The 14,993-nt window shown below is 39.1% G+C and overlaps 1 protein-coding gene across 8 annotated transcripts in view; it reads right to left on the bottom strand.

The window, feature by feature from the left end:
* Positions 1-14,993, bottom strand: part of NEO1 (neogenin 1) — a 141,825-nt gene that overhangs the window by 42,049 nt on the left and 84,783 nt on the right. For 5 of the 8 annotated variants that reach the window (XR_013975371.1, XM_080930664.1, XM_080930660.1 and 2 more), the window contains exons 9-11: positions 7,521-7,740; positions 3,690-3,844; positions 4-152 (exon numbers count right to left, since the gene is read on the bottom strand). Coding sequence is in view for 7 of the 8 variants with exons in the window: in XM_080930664.1 (XP_080786790.1) it covers positions 4-152; positions 3,690-3,844; positions 7,521-7,740 (524 nt within the window). In the remaining variant the exon portion in view is untranslated. The remainder of the gene's footprint in view (positions 1-3; positions 153-3,689; positions 3,845-7,520; positions 7,741-14,993) is intronic. The other 3 variants (XM_080930662.1, XM_080930665.1, XM_080930661.1) reach the window with 1 other exon arrangement.

The following is a 14,993-nucleotide window of genomic DNA, read 5'->3' on the forward strand; positions in this document are numbered from 1 at the left end:
TACCTGTTCTTTATCAGTTCCTTTTTCCATGTAGTACAATTTGTAATTTTGGATTTCCCCATTGCCAGATAACGGTGTTTCCCATGTGACAGTGATAGAAGTGGGTGATGTTGCATAAGCTCGGATATTAGGTGCCGGTCCAGGAAGCTGAACTGAAAAGAGAATTCCAAGAGATCAGGATATGAATTAGACTTACTGCAGTTCACAATAGCCATTATCAGCAATACTGTCACAAAGGCCATGTTTCAGAAACAATAAAAGCTAAAATGACAATTGATTTGATTGGAGTATTTTTAGGATACAGACATTTTCCTTTACATAACTCAAAGCCAGAAATGAAGTATCCATAATTTGTTAAAAATAAAAAGATATACAAAAGAACTCCTGTGGCGTACAAACTCTCAGAAGTGCATGTGTATATGCATACTCTCATACCACAGAGCTGTGTGGAAGCCAGTGTGGGTGTCAGAAGCCTTCCTTTATCACGTCCTACTGCCGTGCTCTGAGATAGGCTCTGCTGAACCTGAAGCTTCCCTGTTTCAGCTTGGCTGGATGATCCAATCTCCTGGGATCTCCCTGCCCCTTCCCCCAATCCCTTGGCTGGAGTTGGAGGTGTGTGCCTAGGTTTATGTGGGTGCTGGCGAATCCAAACTCAAGTCCTTACACTTGCACAATAAATATGTGAATCACAGAGCCCTCTTCTCCAGCCCCATATTCTGGTTTTGTAGATGGACAAGGCAGCACATAAAAGCAACCTCCACTGGAAGAGATTTTTCTGCTGTTGAACACTAAGTAGGTAGGTTCTGGGAACATAGGGATGGGCAGAAGCCCCCTTCACAAAGAACTCTCAGTTTAGCACATTAATAAATGCTGACAGAGTCCTATGGTGGCTGTAATGAAGGAGTACAGGATTCCACTGTGTAAAGGGTGCTTAGGAAAGGGAAGAGAAGAGCTGGTGAAGATTTCCTGCTATTACAAATAAATGGTTTTCTCAGACATCTGGGAGAATATTATTGTCATTGGGGCAATCTGGGGGATAGGTGGAAAGACAATGTTGTGTGTCTTGTGTGGTTGTATCACAGAATGGATGTTGGAGAAGTAATATTAAAAACAAAAGCCAGGAGCATGATAGTCAGATCCATGCTTAGAAAGTAATAAAACCCACTAAAGAAATAGCATCACATTCAGTAACAGCTACCATTTACTACTGAATGCTTACAATGAGTCAAACATTCAATAAAGTTAACACATTACATGCTTCTTGTCTTTTCTTTTCTAGTTTAATTTTAGCACTTAGCCTAAAGAGATGCAAAGTATTACCATTCCCATTATTTTGAGGTTAAGAACCTTTCCAAGTCATGGGAAATTTATAATAGAGCCAGAAGTTGGTCTGCTGTTTGGTTTAAAACATGACCTCATGGAGCTCAGTAAGGAGACTAGAACAGTATCTTCAGTGAGGCAGCTGGTCCTTTGTGGACCCTGGATCTATCTTCTACAATGACTCATACATCAACCCTTTCAGCAGATTCTTTTTATCTGATAAGAGTTCTTTCCCAATAGTATATAAACCCCAGGTAGCTGCTCAGGTCTATACTTTGGGAGAAATTCTATATTAAAAATAAGTTTTCTAGCACTAATATCACTGTTATAGACATCATTTTCTCAAACAACAGCTTTATGTCATGAGACTGTTTTGCTATGGAAGTAGGAAGATGCTGATGGAGTCACTCTAACCGCTGTTCTCTTTATTCAGTCATGAACGTGCCATTTGCTAATGCAGTTTGTTAGCCTGAGAGGCAGGGTTGTCACACTTCCTTAACTAAAGAGAGAGGAAAACAAAATAGGAGAAAAAAATAGAAAAACACACTTTCTTAACATCACCTTCAATATACTCACTGGTTAAGCTTAGCTAAATATGATCCTTTTAAAAGGCACTAATGATTCGTTCAAATCATCTGTACAATCGTATAACAAATAGAAAATTTAAGTTGCAAAATACTCCCCAAAGGCTAATTCAGCATTCACACCGCTCCTTATGCCCCACACCTTCAGGAGGTGCAGGTCCCTCTTCACTGCTGGCATCTCTGTCGTCTCTTTACAAATTCCAAAAGCCTGCATTAGAATCAGTTGTTCCTCCTGCCTGAAACCTCATTCAATACTCTTTCCTAACCAAAGGTCTTCAACTAATTATTTTAGTCTCTTTCCTCGTGATGGCAGCACCTCCCACTATTGTGTATTTAACTGTCTGTCTCTAGTAGGTTTTAAATTCCTTGCAAATAGAATTCAAGGCTTACTAATCTTTACGTCTGAACTGCCCGGCACAGTGAAAGGCACACAGTAGGTACACAATAAGGCCTCTTCTTATGTCTTCTCTTTCACTTCTAAATTTGACAATGACTCTTTTAGTTCAATGGCTTAACAATCTGAACACAAAGTCTCAAGTGTTCATAAAAGCTATAGTCGTTTTCCAAGGGGAATGCAGATATATATATATAGATGCGGGTGTTTTCATTTTCAGAAGGTTCACAGCCCCAGGACAGACTTCTGCACCAGATCAAATCCAGTGGTTCTTCCTTCATTTTCATCATGACTCACTTTGCATGTGAACTGTTTGATCCTATTTCTGGGATTTGGGTCATCCAGTTTCTTTCCCCAAGAATGCTTGTGCTATGCCAAATGCTTTAAGGTCAACCACAGGCTCCATCTTTTCTGGGGTTCTTTCTATATTTTCATATAAATTCTTCCCTGCTCTGAATTCTAGTCTAGTATCTCTCAATTATGGTGCCTCCATTAAAAGCAAATGAAAGAAAATGGAGCTTGAAATCTACTGGATAATTCGCACACTTAATCTAAATACAGTCAACTATGAATTTAGCACCCCTGTTTCTGTAATGAGAATGCGTTCACCTTAAATGAATTCTGGACACTCTTCATGGCCCTGTGTTCTTGCCTAGCATTGACCCATGATTGCAATAACGTCACTTCTATGACAAAGGACTCCTTATTATAGTTACTACTGCTTACGCTCAAGAACAAACATTACTTGTCCTCCATCTTTGTGTTCCTAGTATTTTGCACAGTACCTGGCATAGGAGGCACAAACACTGGATAAGTAATTTGCCATAACATTGAAAAGCTGAAGGTTTTTAACTTCTTGCCTTTATTCCACCATCAGGTAAAGTTCCTGAACTCTTTCTGTTCTGTAATTAGTAAATTCATTCTTCTGAGCTCCCAGACAGGAAGATACAAACATATCTTACATGCTCTCTTCTAAAACAAATTCTTTTATAGGCTTGTGAACACAGAAAAGCTAGTGTAAGTACCATAAAAGTTAACTAGACAACATTTTGAGAAAAATATGGCTTATGGCAAGAATTAACAGTTAAAATTTTTCAAGAAAGAAAAACATTATATTTCTTATAAATTCAGGCTTGTCATTTATAACCAAAAGTTAAGGCATAAAGAACATTTATAGTATAAACCAATCTGACACTTACGGTAGTCACAGAAAGCCTTAGATGAGTATGAAAGAAAGCAGAAATACACTGACTGTCCTTTTTCTCATTATGTTCAATAAAAATTCATCGTCCTATCTAGAAGGTGCTTAAAGCCCACAAGCAAGACAAAAAGCTGAAAGAACTCCAAATAGTCCCTCTCAGGGTGTGGCCAACGACAGGTGAAAGACTTACCCTCAGGCTGTGTTTCTACTCGTAGAGGAGCAGAACTCTCTCCAGAGCCATGCTTATTCTGAGCCATAACTTTGAAGATGTACACCGTTGCTGGCATTAAGTTTTGAATAGTCACCTGCATCTCTCCTGGCTGACTGGTATTCTCAACACGCTCTCTTTGGATAAAGAAGGGTTAGGAAAGAAGCTGGTCAGTACAGCATAGCTCTAGATAGCTTCAATCTCCAGCTCCTATGAAAATCTAATCATCAAGTCACATTTACTCTCAAAAGTGAAACTGAGTTTTTACCAGGCAGAACAGTATATGAAGGCTGCCAGAAGAGTGAACTGTAAATACGAGGCAAGCTGTGGATGATCTTGCTCAAACATTACTGAAATCACTGGTTATAACCAAATACATACATACAACTCAGCAGGCTGTGTGTGTGTGTGTGTGTGTGTGTGTGTGTGTGTGTATGTGTGTGTGTATATGTGTATGTGTATGTGTGTAAAACATAACAAAAAAGAGGCCATGAGTTAAAAGTGGGACACCAACAACCTCTGAATTGGTAAAAAAACAAAACAAAACAAAGTAGCCACAGAATATTTAGAGAGTTAAACTGTTGTTGGCTAGGTCACCTAAAAAGAACACTTTAGTATTAAAAATTATTGTTTAGCAATACCTAAGATATTCACAGTACTATTCTGTCTAAACTTCTAAGTTACCAAATTTAGAGGAAGCATATAGCTGATTTTCTATCTTTGAGGTGTGTAAACCTTGACTTGATCACCGAGAAGGTTCTGTTCAATGGGCTGAACTATAGAGCACAGGAGATGACTCACCTGTGTATACAGTTTTAAACAACACATTTCCTAGAAAAACAACCGGGGATGGTATTTTACTTGAAACTGAGGCATTAGAGGGCTTCATTCATGCATATATGCCTCACAAGCAGTAGGCAGAGTACTCCCATACAGCAGATTCACACTCATACAGAATTTATAATTTGACTTCTGGTCATATGCTGACCTTGTATGTATCTTTTGTTTGTTCCTCTAAAAGGTGGGGTAAATGGGAGAAGTCAGTAACATTATTAAAACCTGAAACAAATTTCTATAGAAGAATTGTTATAAGAAGGAAGTCAGTCATAAGCATGATTGCCAGAGAGGAAATCCCCGTGCTAGGAGGAAGGTTCAGACAGACTGGTCTATATGAACCAAGCTTCTCTTCCGAAGAAAGGAAAGACAATTTCAGGACATGAACCAGTGATCATCAGAAAGGACTATTTTCAGAATGCCTGTGTGGTTACAATGGAATTGAGGTTTGAATACTACAGCTGAGTCAAATGAGAACAAAAAAGGTACGTTTTATATCAAGACAGTGCTGAACAAGGAGGTAGGAAATCTAATTCTAGTTATGGTAGGGCTGTTAGCCTGTCAAGAGACTATGACCGAGTCACTAGCTCTTTCTGAACCCTACTTTATTTAGGTATTTAATGAAAAAAACGAGACATGCTGGACAACTTTTTCTTAAAAGTGCCAGTAAAGCTTACAGGCAAAACACTTGCTTATATAATGCTTAAAAAGCAAAACAACAGCAGCAACAACATAACCCACCATTTTAAAATACAGAAACAATTATTAGCTCCTGAATCATAAAAATAAAGGCTCTGATTTTGCCTGGTATCCATACTATGCAGCCCCAGATTTAAACTATCGGCCCTAATGCTTCATCCATCTCAAAAATACTACTAATACTCGGAGTAACTCTCAACTCCTCATTTAATAGCCAATATCAGAAAAGCACTGGCCATTTAAAATAGAGGTGTTTAAATGGTAAAAAGGACTAATATCACACAGGTATAAAGAAAGGCAAGCAAAGGACCTCAGGACTACGCAACTTAAGTGTCCAACAGAATTATTAAACATGACCAAGGCACACAGTGCCACCTGGTGGTTGAATTTTAAATGCAGAAGTAGAGAAGTATGCCTATAAGGCAGAGGTCTACATTCTTACACTATTTTTTTATACTGTGTAAAATAATTTATTATCCTTGTTTTTAAGACGATAAATATGAACTCAAGAAGGCTAAATAAACTTTATATTATAAAACAAAATAATCACAACATAGGTTTTCCATTTAAGACTTCTTTTATCCCTTCACTGCTTGTATTCACAATGAAGCTCAATAAAGTAGCAAAGATTAACCTCTTAAAGCATCTTCCTTGCTATATTTTCCACACCTCCTACCCACTTTAAGTCACCACTCTTACCTTTATCCAGGCAATCTGCTGCTGTGTCTCTATCAACATACCTGCTATCTCTCTGGATTTTTTTCCTTCTCCTATTATAAACTTGAAAAGTGCTCTCAAAATACTGCTAACTACAAAGTGTTAATACAGTCAGAGAGCACAATTGTTCAGAAGTCTGAGATGGTCCATTCTCATTTTATTATGCTCAAAATTTTACTGGCATTCTAACATGTGGTTCCAAACATGTGCTTTATTTTCAACCTCATACTAATTTCTACCAAAAGTTCTGGGTCAGGAAGATGAGCGTTATGGTCTCATCATCCTCACTCCAGACATGGACACTGAACTCTTGTGTCATTGCAACTGTCACTGTAAATGTCTCAGCCCACTTCTAGCTCCCAAATGACATCATCAGATTTGTAAATTCTAAAAATTTAACAAAAGGCACTAGGATAAGCTGGGTCTACAGTGTAAGTGAATAGAAACTTGCACGTGGAAATTTAGGGGAGGCCTGGGAGGTGTTATCTGAGCAGGACAAGAAACCAAGTACAATTCTTCGTTTGGAAAATTTATTTATGGCAGATGTATTAATGAAGGCAAAGCCCTGCTGTAAAGATAGCGTACCTTACGCATAGAATAACTAGATGCCTTCTTCCCTGTGAATTTACATGGCACTTGCAATTAAGCTGTCAAAGTCATCCATAGGCTATTCTGGCACTGATAATGAACTTGCTAAGGTCCATGTGCTGCTACTACATCCTTCCACTTTGTGGGTGTGAATTTAGGTTCTGGGAGGTTCTCTCCCTCCCTCCCTCTCTCCCTCCCTTCCCCTTTCTCTCCTTTAATATTTTTTAGGTTTCTTGTTTTCCGCACTCACCACTCTCTAAAGTTCCTTTTCCTTAATGTTGCTCATGTTCAGTACACTAGTACTGTGCCATCTTTTTATGTATAGGACTTTATTTCTTTATCTTTGTAAAATCTCAAACAACCTGTTTTCAGTAACCATTATTTGACAAGTAGTCCAGTCTATCAAGATAAAGGTGTATTTCTGAGGCAACATCTCAGGGCCCAGCACTTGATGAGCTTGGTAGCTGACCATGAACACAGTTCATGTGTAACAATTACAGGTACTCTAGCAGACAAATAAGTCATACTTCATATGTTAAGGACCTACGCTGAGAACAATGAAATAATCTACAACAGTCAGCAGATGACATGGGTCTTTCATAGAGTTCATAATTTGGTGGAGAAAACAATGTAAATACACATGAAACAACCCAACAGCCAAACCTTAAATTATTCTCACTATTATTGTTAATTGTCAATATCAATGGTTTCCATACAGTAATGTGACAGGGTAGAAACTGCCCTATCATAAGCTCTATCTTATTTCTCCCATTTTTTCCAGAAAGTAGAAAAATGCTAGGATTTCAATGTGCTTAGAGTTTATGTAATGACCTGAATAACATTGGGGAAGACATATCTCAACAATCTTACTTTCTGGACTGAAATTGGTACAGACCCTGTACAATAAAGCAGGGTGAGCAAGACCAGGCAGGTGTAAGAAGATGCAGCCGCTGGCTGTAAACATGCAGCACTTACCTAGCAGTCCCTTCCTTGGTGTAGAACACAGAATAGGTGAGATTGTCTCCATGAGGGTCTGATGCAGGTGTACGCCATGTCAATTTAATGAAGCGAGTGGAGACCAGGGAGGCCACGACATCTCGAGGAGCTGAAGGTAGTGGTCCCGTTGTGGCTGGTGCTAGATGGTCAGTAGTGGCACTGGTCAGTGAAGTGGGAGGTAATGTTGGGATGGCAACATCTTGTCATGTGCAAACATTGGGGAATATGAAGGGCAAACCACGACGGTTTTTAAAGAGAACAGAAAAACAAAAAACAAAAAAGAAATAAACAAAACCACGATGGGAAATAAAATAAAATGAATGAACATAAAAAAGGCCATTAAACTGAAGGCTAACATGCAGGCCAGGGGTAACTACTGCAAACTAATGGGGATATTCAAGACACATTACTGAAGAACAAACAGGTTTCTGATCTGATAAGGGCTGTGGGTAAGGAACAGGAAAAGATAGCTGAGAATAGCACATCTTGAAGGACACAGCAGTGCCCAGGTAATTTTCTTAATATTGAAAGCAGCATGCAATATGTGTCAAACTCTGCATGTAACTCTCACAGTTGGGTGGACCTCAGTATTTTCTACTTTACAAAAATATGGAAAAAAACTATCTATAATGATTATAATATAGATACTCCTCATTACACTCAACAAAGGGCCCCAGGGGAAAGTCTTGGGGTGGGTATATGGCTTCATTGTTTCAGTTTTACAGATTAGAAAGCTACACTTTTGACTTCAATATTAAGCTGTTATCCACACTGGCAATAGATGGAAGTGACAACTTTCCTCATTTTGATAAATTACACTTCGATTGTCATTATGTCAATCAATTCACCTTTAACACTATAAAAACCTGAACCCCAAATTCCAAAACCACAGAAACAACACAGGTAACTTGGGATCCTGTCAGGATCTTTACCACAATGTAAACAGCTACAGACATGCAGCACTGGGTGCAAGAGATGAAGCAATGCAAGCATGGAGCCGTCATGGTTGACCCGCGCGTCCTGAGGTGGCCTATCCTGGTAGACAGTTCTGACTTTAGGAATTTCATTCCTTGTACTCAACCTACAGCTTCCTTTTAGAGGCAAAAGTACAAATTTAATCTCCCTCATATACATGCCACACCCTCAGAGAGGGTCTCACAGTAAAAAAAAAATGTTTTTACTATAAACTCCTGGGGAAATTGGTAGAAAACAGGCAGAGAAGAAAATATTCGTAGACTTTATTTCTCCCACATCCAACATTTGTGGAGACAGAGCCCTGGGCCTCTAGTGGACTGGATAAGCACTCTTATCTCTTACACAATTTTGAATCAAGTGGTAGGGCAACGAGGCAGTCTCCTAGAGGTATCTGAACACTTCCCACGTGGCACTGCTTCGTTATATGGACCAGTAAATCATTACAGCAACTGTAATCTGTACTACCACGCTGTCTCAGTCTTACAGAGGATGACATTTATAGGAGCTACGGCTACAAGTCCTGGGGTAATGACCTAACTCTGACTTCTAGAAAAGGGCCTGGGAATCACTTTTTCTTTCTTGTCCTCTCCTCTTTATGTCTAGTCCCTGGAAGAGTTAGTCTATTAAAATGTAACATTATGAAGTCTTCTTCAGCTATAAGTACAAACTTACTGAGACAAAGTATTTTATATTGTTAATATAACATAGCAATGCTCACAGAGTTCTAGGGCATTTCTATTACACAAACACTTGTTTTAAAAATCAACCTAAGTCTTCCACAAAATTAAAACATCTGAAAACTACTCCAAGACTTGAGGCCAAATACATGTAATTAAACTCTTTGGAAAATTGTGCTGCTGTTTTCCTTCTGCCGTCAGAATTTGCTCCTGAGAGTTCAAAGGTCTGATCACTTACTCTGCTCCCAACTGCCCACAGCAAAGCCTGAAAACCTCACTGGGCTCAGTCTTCCACGGTTGATCCCAATCTAGTTCCCTGGCCTAAGACACTGTTGTATATGGAACATACCGTTCATGCTCTATTCTGAATATTTCTGGCTCATTGCACAAGAATGAGACTTTCAGCTTCTTTGTTCACACCGTTTCCATGGCTATAGCAACACATGGGCCAGCCTGGGACTGACAGCTTCATTTGACACATCACACACACCTGGAGCTGTTTCTGAAGGTGGGACTCATTAAATCCTGTGCTGGACATGCTGCCCTTGATCAAGAGGATCCAATTATTCTAATTTGACACCTACTTAAGTCAGAGAAGTGAGGTGCGAGTAGGCACATTTAAATCTTCATTTTGAAATACAAAACGTGTCTCTGTGTTTTGTTTTTTTACTTTCTAAATTCCTTCAAAAGGCAAGAGTGTGTCTGGGAAAGGTTCTTTTTCTGTAACTCTTTATTTCCTCATGTAAAGAACTTTATTATATTGGTAAGCCCCAGGGATGTTCATGGTGACACTGCCTAGAATTGGGTGAGATCTACATGATGTGTGAGTGTCAACAAAGGTACAGCTCCATATATCATCACAGAGCAAGATATTGTGTGAGTGTGTGTGTACAGACAGAGAGACAGAGACATATGGGAGCCTAGTATTAAACACATCTCACAATGCTCCTGGAGAAAAATCCTATGTTGTTTGCATGTAACACTTCTAAATCTTAATCATGCAATCTTTTCCCCCAGACAGTTCCAGGCACCCTAAATTAAATACCCGCCAAGATCCTATACTGCAGAGAACCTACTGAAAAAAGCCTCTGTGCCTGGAGGCTGCTCAGTTGTTCAACCATATTGAGTAGTCAATTTCATGCTTTTTATTGTAAAGACACAGTAAGCCAATTATAGCAACAACTTAGAACAAGCAGAAGTATAAAAATAGAACTAAGATTTTCCTTTTCTATAGAGGGCATGAGGGCCTTGTATTCAAGAGAGGCACTATGGGAACCAGGAATGTTGTCCATGAGGGGGTATCTCCCCAATGGAGGAGAGAAATACCTGCATTCCATCCAGAAAGCTGAGAGTGGAGGCTGTTAATGACATGGTGACCTTTTTGCTAACTGTGGAGACAATCCTCACCCAAATGTTCCAGAACGCCTATCCCAGAGTCTTCCTTCTCTAGGGGAGATCCCTTATGGTCTGCTGACCTCTATGCTATTGGTCAGAGACCACACTAGATTGTAGGCCTTTTCTCTATAGAGACCACCCTCATGGCCACACGTACTTTGAAAAAGAGTTTCTATGCAGTGAACATCTTAGGCTTTACTGTGCATCTGGAACTGGACTGACTGTTGCCTGAATACCTTTTCCCATGTTTCCTATGTTTTAAATATGCTGACAATGAACCTTTAGACTCCCAGAAGTCTGGTCCATGTTGATAGTGTTAATCTAGTTTTCATTCTTATCTCTTACGTGGTTTGCTTCCCCACCTGACACCTGCAGGGAGCCCCCTCATTTTTCACTAAATCCAAATATTTCTATTAGAATGTAGTTGGTATCTTCATATCTTCTCAACTGTTTCTTGGGTCTCCTTTCTTCCCTTTCCCAAACCCTTTCCTTGTTTTCTTCTCCTCAAGTTCCCAGGAGTCACAAACAAGCTCCGCTAATACTCTCCTCACAATATACTTCACTGCAGCAAGCCCAAAGCAACAGAGCTAAATGACCACAGACTAAAACTCTACAGCATGAGTAAAGGCCAGCTTTCTTCCTTTAGGTAGTTTCCACAAGTATTCTATCACAGAAAGCTGATTAATACAGATGTCTATATTTACATACATAAATAAAAAAATGGAATGATGCCAAACACGTTGTTTTGCCAACTTCTGTATAACATATGATTTGAAGAGGCTCCCACATCTGTATATAAAAATGAATTTCAATATTCCCTACTGCTACAAAGTATTCCCAAGCATAGAGTCACTTTTATCATTCCTTGTATAGATGTTTACTTTTTGTTTGATTTGGTTTTTTTTCTAGGCAGGGTATTTTCTGTGTATCCCTGGCTGTTCTAGAACTCACTCTGTAGACCAGGCTAGACTCAAATTCACAGAAATCTGCCTGCCTCTGCCTCCTGAGTGCTGGAACTAAAAGCATGCACCACCATACCTGGCTTAAGACTTATTCCCAATTAATAAATAGGAAATCATAAATTCCATTTTGTATTAAATGAAATAGTATTTTAAGTAAATCAAACTGTATTAAGAAATAAGGCAGATAAAAGGAAAGTAAATCTAATGAAAGAATTTCTGGAATCCTAAGTACTTCACAGGGGCAGACTGAAAAGGCACGAATCAATTGATCTTGAGGAGCTGTCAGTACCGCTGGAAGCAGGGATGACATGTATAAGGGGAAGTAGACAGAAGTTTGTAAACACAGCTTTGAGGCTTCAAAATCATCCGGGCACTTATACTCAGACAATCAGAGGAGATCAGAATAGAGAGAGACAGAATGCAAGATGGCACCTAAGTCACACCACCAAGGTTAACATGACCAACAGCAAGGCATACTGACAAACACCACATACTCCGGGCACAAAAGCACTACAAGGTTACTTGCCATTTGTACCGAAGTAAAGAAAAATCACATCAGTATAATCATCTGTAAACTGTAGAGCACGGGTCTATGTGGGCTCATGGTGTATCAGAGAATTGTGGTGATAATTCAGACCAGTTTTAGCTGTGGCAGCAGGAGAATGATCACACTGTGTTTCAGGCAGGAAGTAGAGAGACGAATGCATTGTCAAAACAGTGACAGGGTCTTGTTAGGCAGCCCAGGCTACTTTCTATGGTTACAGGAGACATTTTAAATCACAGCCAGGCTCTTCACAATGAATGTAGGAATAGTTTCCCAAAGAGCATCACCATTTTAAGAGTAAAGCCAGTGGAGCTGTCACACTGGTAAATATGGTACCATATTCTAACAAAAACTTAAAAGACACCCTGTCATTTCACACGGTGTCTGTCAGGCACTGTCTTCACAATACCAGCAGGTAGAGATAAGCTATCTTTATAAGTGCCACTGTAAAACCAATCAAATTGTTAGAGATGCCATTCTAAATTTGCCAAAACCCATGTGTCTGAAAGTTCACAACTCAGTACTTATCCTGAGATTTCCTCTCTTGGGTCGTATCCCACAATTCTGAAAGCACAGTTCTTTCCCCCTGTATCAAACAGCTGAAAAGAAGCAATTAAAAGACAAACAAGCTTTTGAGATACACAGAGCAATAACTGGAATCCAATGAAACTACCCCAGTAGATGGAAGCAGTGGAAAAAAGTACTCACAGTCAGTCAGCAAAACAACTGTACTAGACTATTAGTCACAGTACTTGTATTAAAAATAAAAACAGTAATAGAACAAGAGAAGAACCACCTATCATTTGCTTCTAAGAGTCACATGTCACATAAAGAAGCCACTGAAAAGTGTGTGGTGGTTATGACTTCAAGCTGTACAGAGTGCTCCCAGTGGTGCCTCTCAGTGTATTGGACAAGTTTCACCACTTGGTAGTGAGATGCATAAGAGATGACATAGATTTCTTACAATAAAATTCATCATTATTCTTAAGTTTTAAACATGATAATGGGACAAAAATTATCACAAAGGAATACGGCTGCATAGCTATGAAGACTGAGAAACACATTCACACACAATCATAATCTAACTGATAAACATTTGTCAGGACAAGAATAATTTTTTTTAAACAAAACTCACCTAAGAAAATTTCATTAATTCTAACATCCTAATTTTCAGGTAGAAAAAAGTCTAATAATTTTCAAGGATCCTATGCTTAGAATAGGGCTTATTGAGATGGAGACATGGCTCAGTAGTTAAAGAGCATTGATGCTCTTCCAAAGAACCTGGGTTCAATTCCCAGCACCCACATGGCAGCTCATAGCTGTCTGTAACTCCAAGATCTGACACCCTCACACAGACATATGTACAGACAAACACTAATGTCCATAAAATTTAAAGGGGGTGGGGGGAGAGGCTGGAGAGATTTCTCAGTGGTTAGAGCACTGGTTGCTCTTCCAGAAGTCCTGAGTTCAATCCCCAGCAACCACGTGGTGGCTCACCACCATCTGTAATGGGATCTGATGCCTCTTCTGGCATGTAGGTGTACATGCAGTTATCATATATATATATATAAAATAAATAAATATTTTTTTTAAAAAAAGTTAAAGAAAGAATAGGACTTACTTGAAATGGTATGTACTTCTTAAAAATTTTTACTTACTTTGTGTATATATGTACACTGTAGCTCTTTTAAGACATACCATCATAAATGGTTGTGAGCCACCATGTGGGTGCTGGGAATTGAACTCAGGACCTCTGGAAGTGCAGTCAGGGCTTTTAATTGTTGAGCCATGTCTCCAGCCCTGGCATACACTTTTTTTGTTATGTATTATTTGAAAGAAAGAAACATCAAATTGTCTTGTGAAAATCTAATGTGAGTTTTAAAACTTGAAAGATGCTAATTTTTTCAAAGTTTATATGACAGAAACGATAGATTTGACATCTACTTTCAGCCTGGGGATTGTTTCCCTATTACAATCAACATTATTTCACTTCTAGAAAGAGAAAAAGTAAAATGTGTAAAGTGCAAATGATCCCCAAATATCCTTAAAATTGCCATGCTTATCCAAAAGACCTTATTAGTGCCAGTGTAATAAGGAAGGCGTATCTAATTTTAAAACGATTTGCCATGTTCTCATGTTCATAATGTTATTCCCCAAGGCAGTATTAGACGTATATGCTTAAGATCCTTTATCATAGTTAAATAACATCCATACAATTAATAACACGTCAACAATGCTGATGGAGAAACTGACTGCAGCATTGAGATAGCGCCTACTTAGCAATGCTGGCGAAGCTCTGAGTTACGTGACGCAAACAGTGAACACAAAGCCCTTTCTTTCAGACTGATAGAAACGAACTGTGCACTTCACATGACCATGGCATGCATAATACAGAAAGTAGGTTAAATAACACAAGTGACATCAGGTATTTCCTTTCTGCTGGAGGCCAAGAACACTGGCAGCTAAAACAGCATTTATAACCAGGCTTTGATAGACATACAAGATTTGATCCTGACAAAAGAGAGGCATCTTAACATAGCAAAACAATTTAAGTAAGGATGTGCAAAGTGCATGAGAACATGAACTTAACCTTGTGTTTGGGTGGAAGCTATCTATCCGCAGTATCACTCGGTGTCTGAGTGCATCTGATTTTCTGTGATTTAGACAGGTGAGAGTCACATCCCAACTTCAACAGCTATACTAGATGTGTAATCCTGGGCAAGTTTACTTAACAAGTTTAAACTTCAGTCCTTAAAGTACATACACACAGGCACAGTAGTTACACACACTGTTTACTCATGGAGAGTAAGGGAGTTAAGGAGGAGGAGAGAAGGGACAAGAGGGAGCGAAGAAGAGAGAGGTTGGTTGAAGGAAATAAACAAAAAAGTAGAACTCTATA

Source organism: Micromys minutus, assembly GCF_963924665.1.
Source record: "Micromys minutus genome assembly, chromosome: 16".
Taxonomy (NCBI): Eukaryota; Metazoa; Chordata; class Mammalia; order Rodentia; family Muridae; genus Micromys; species Micromys minutus.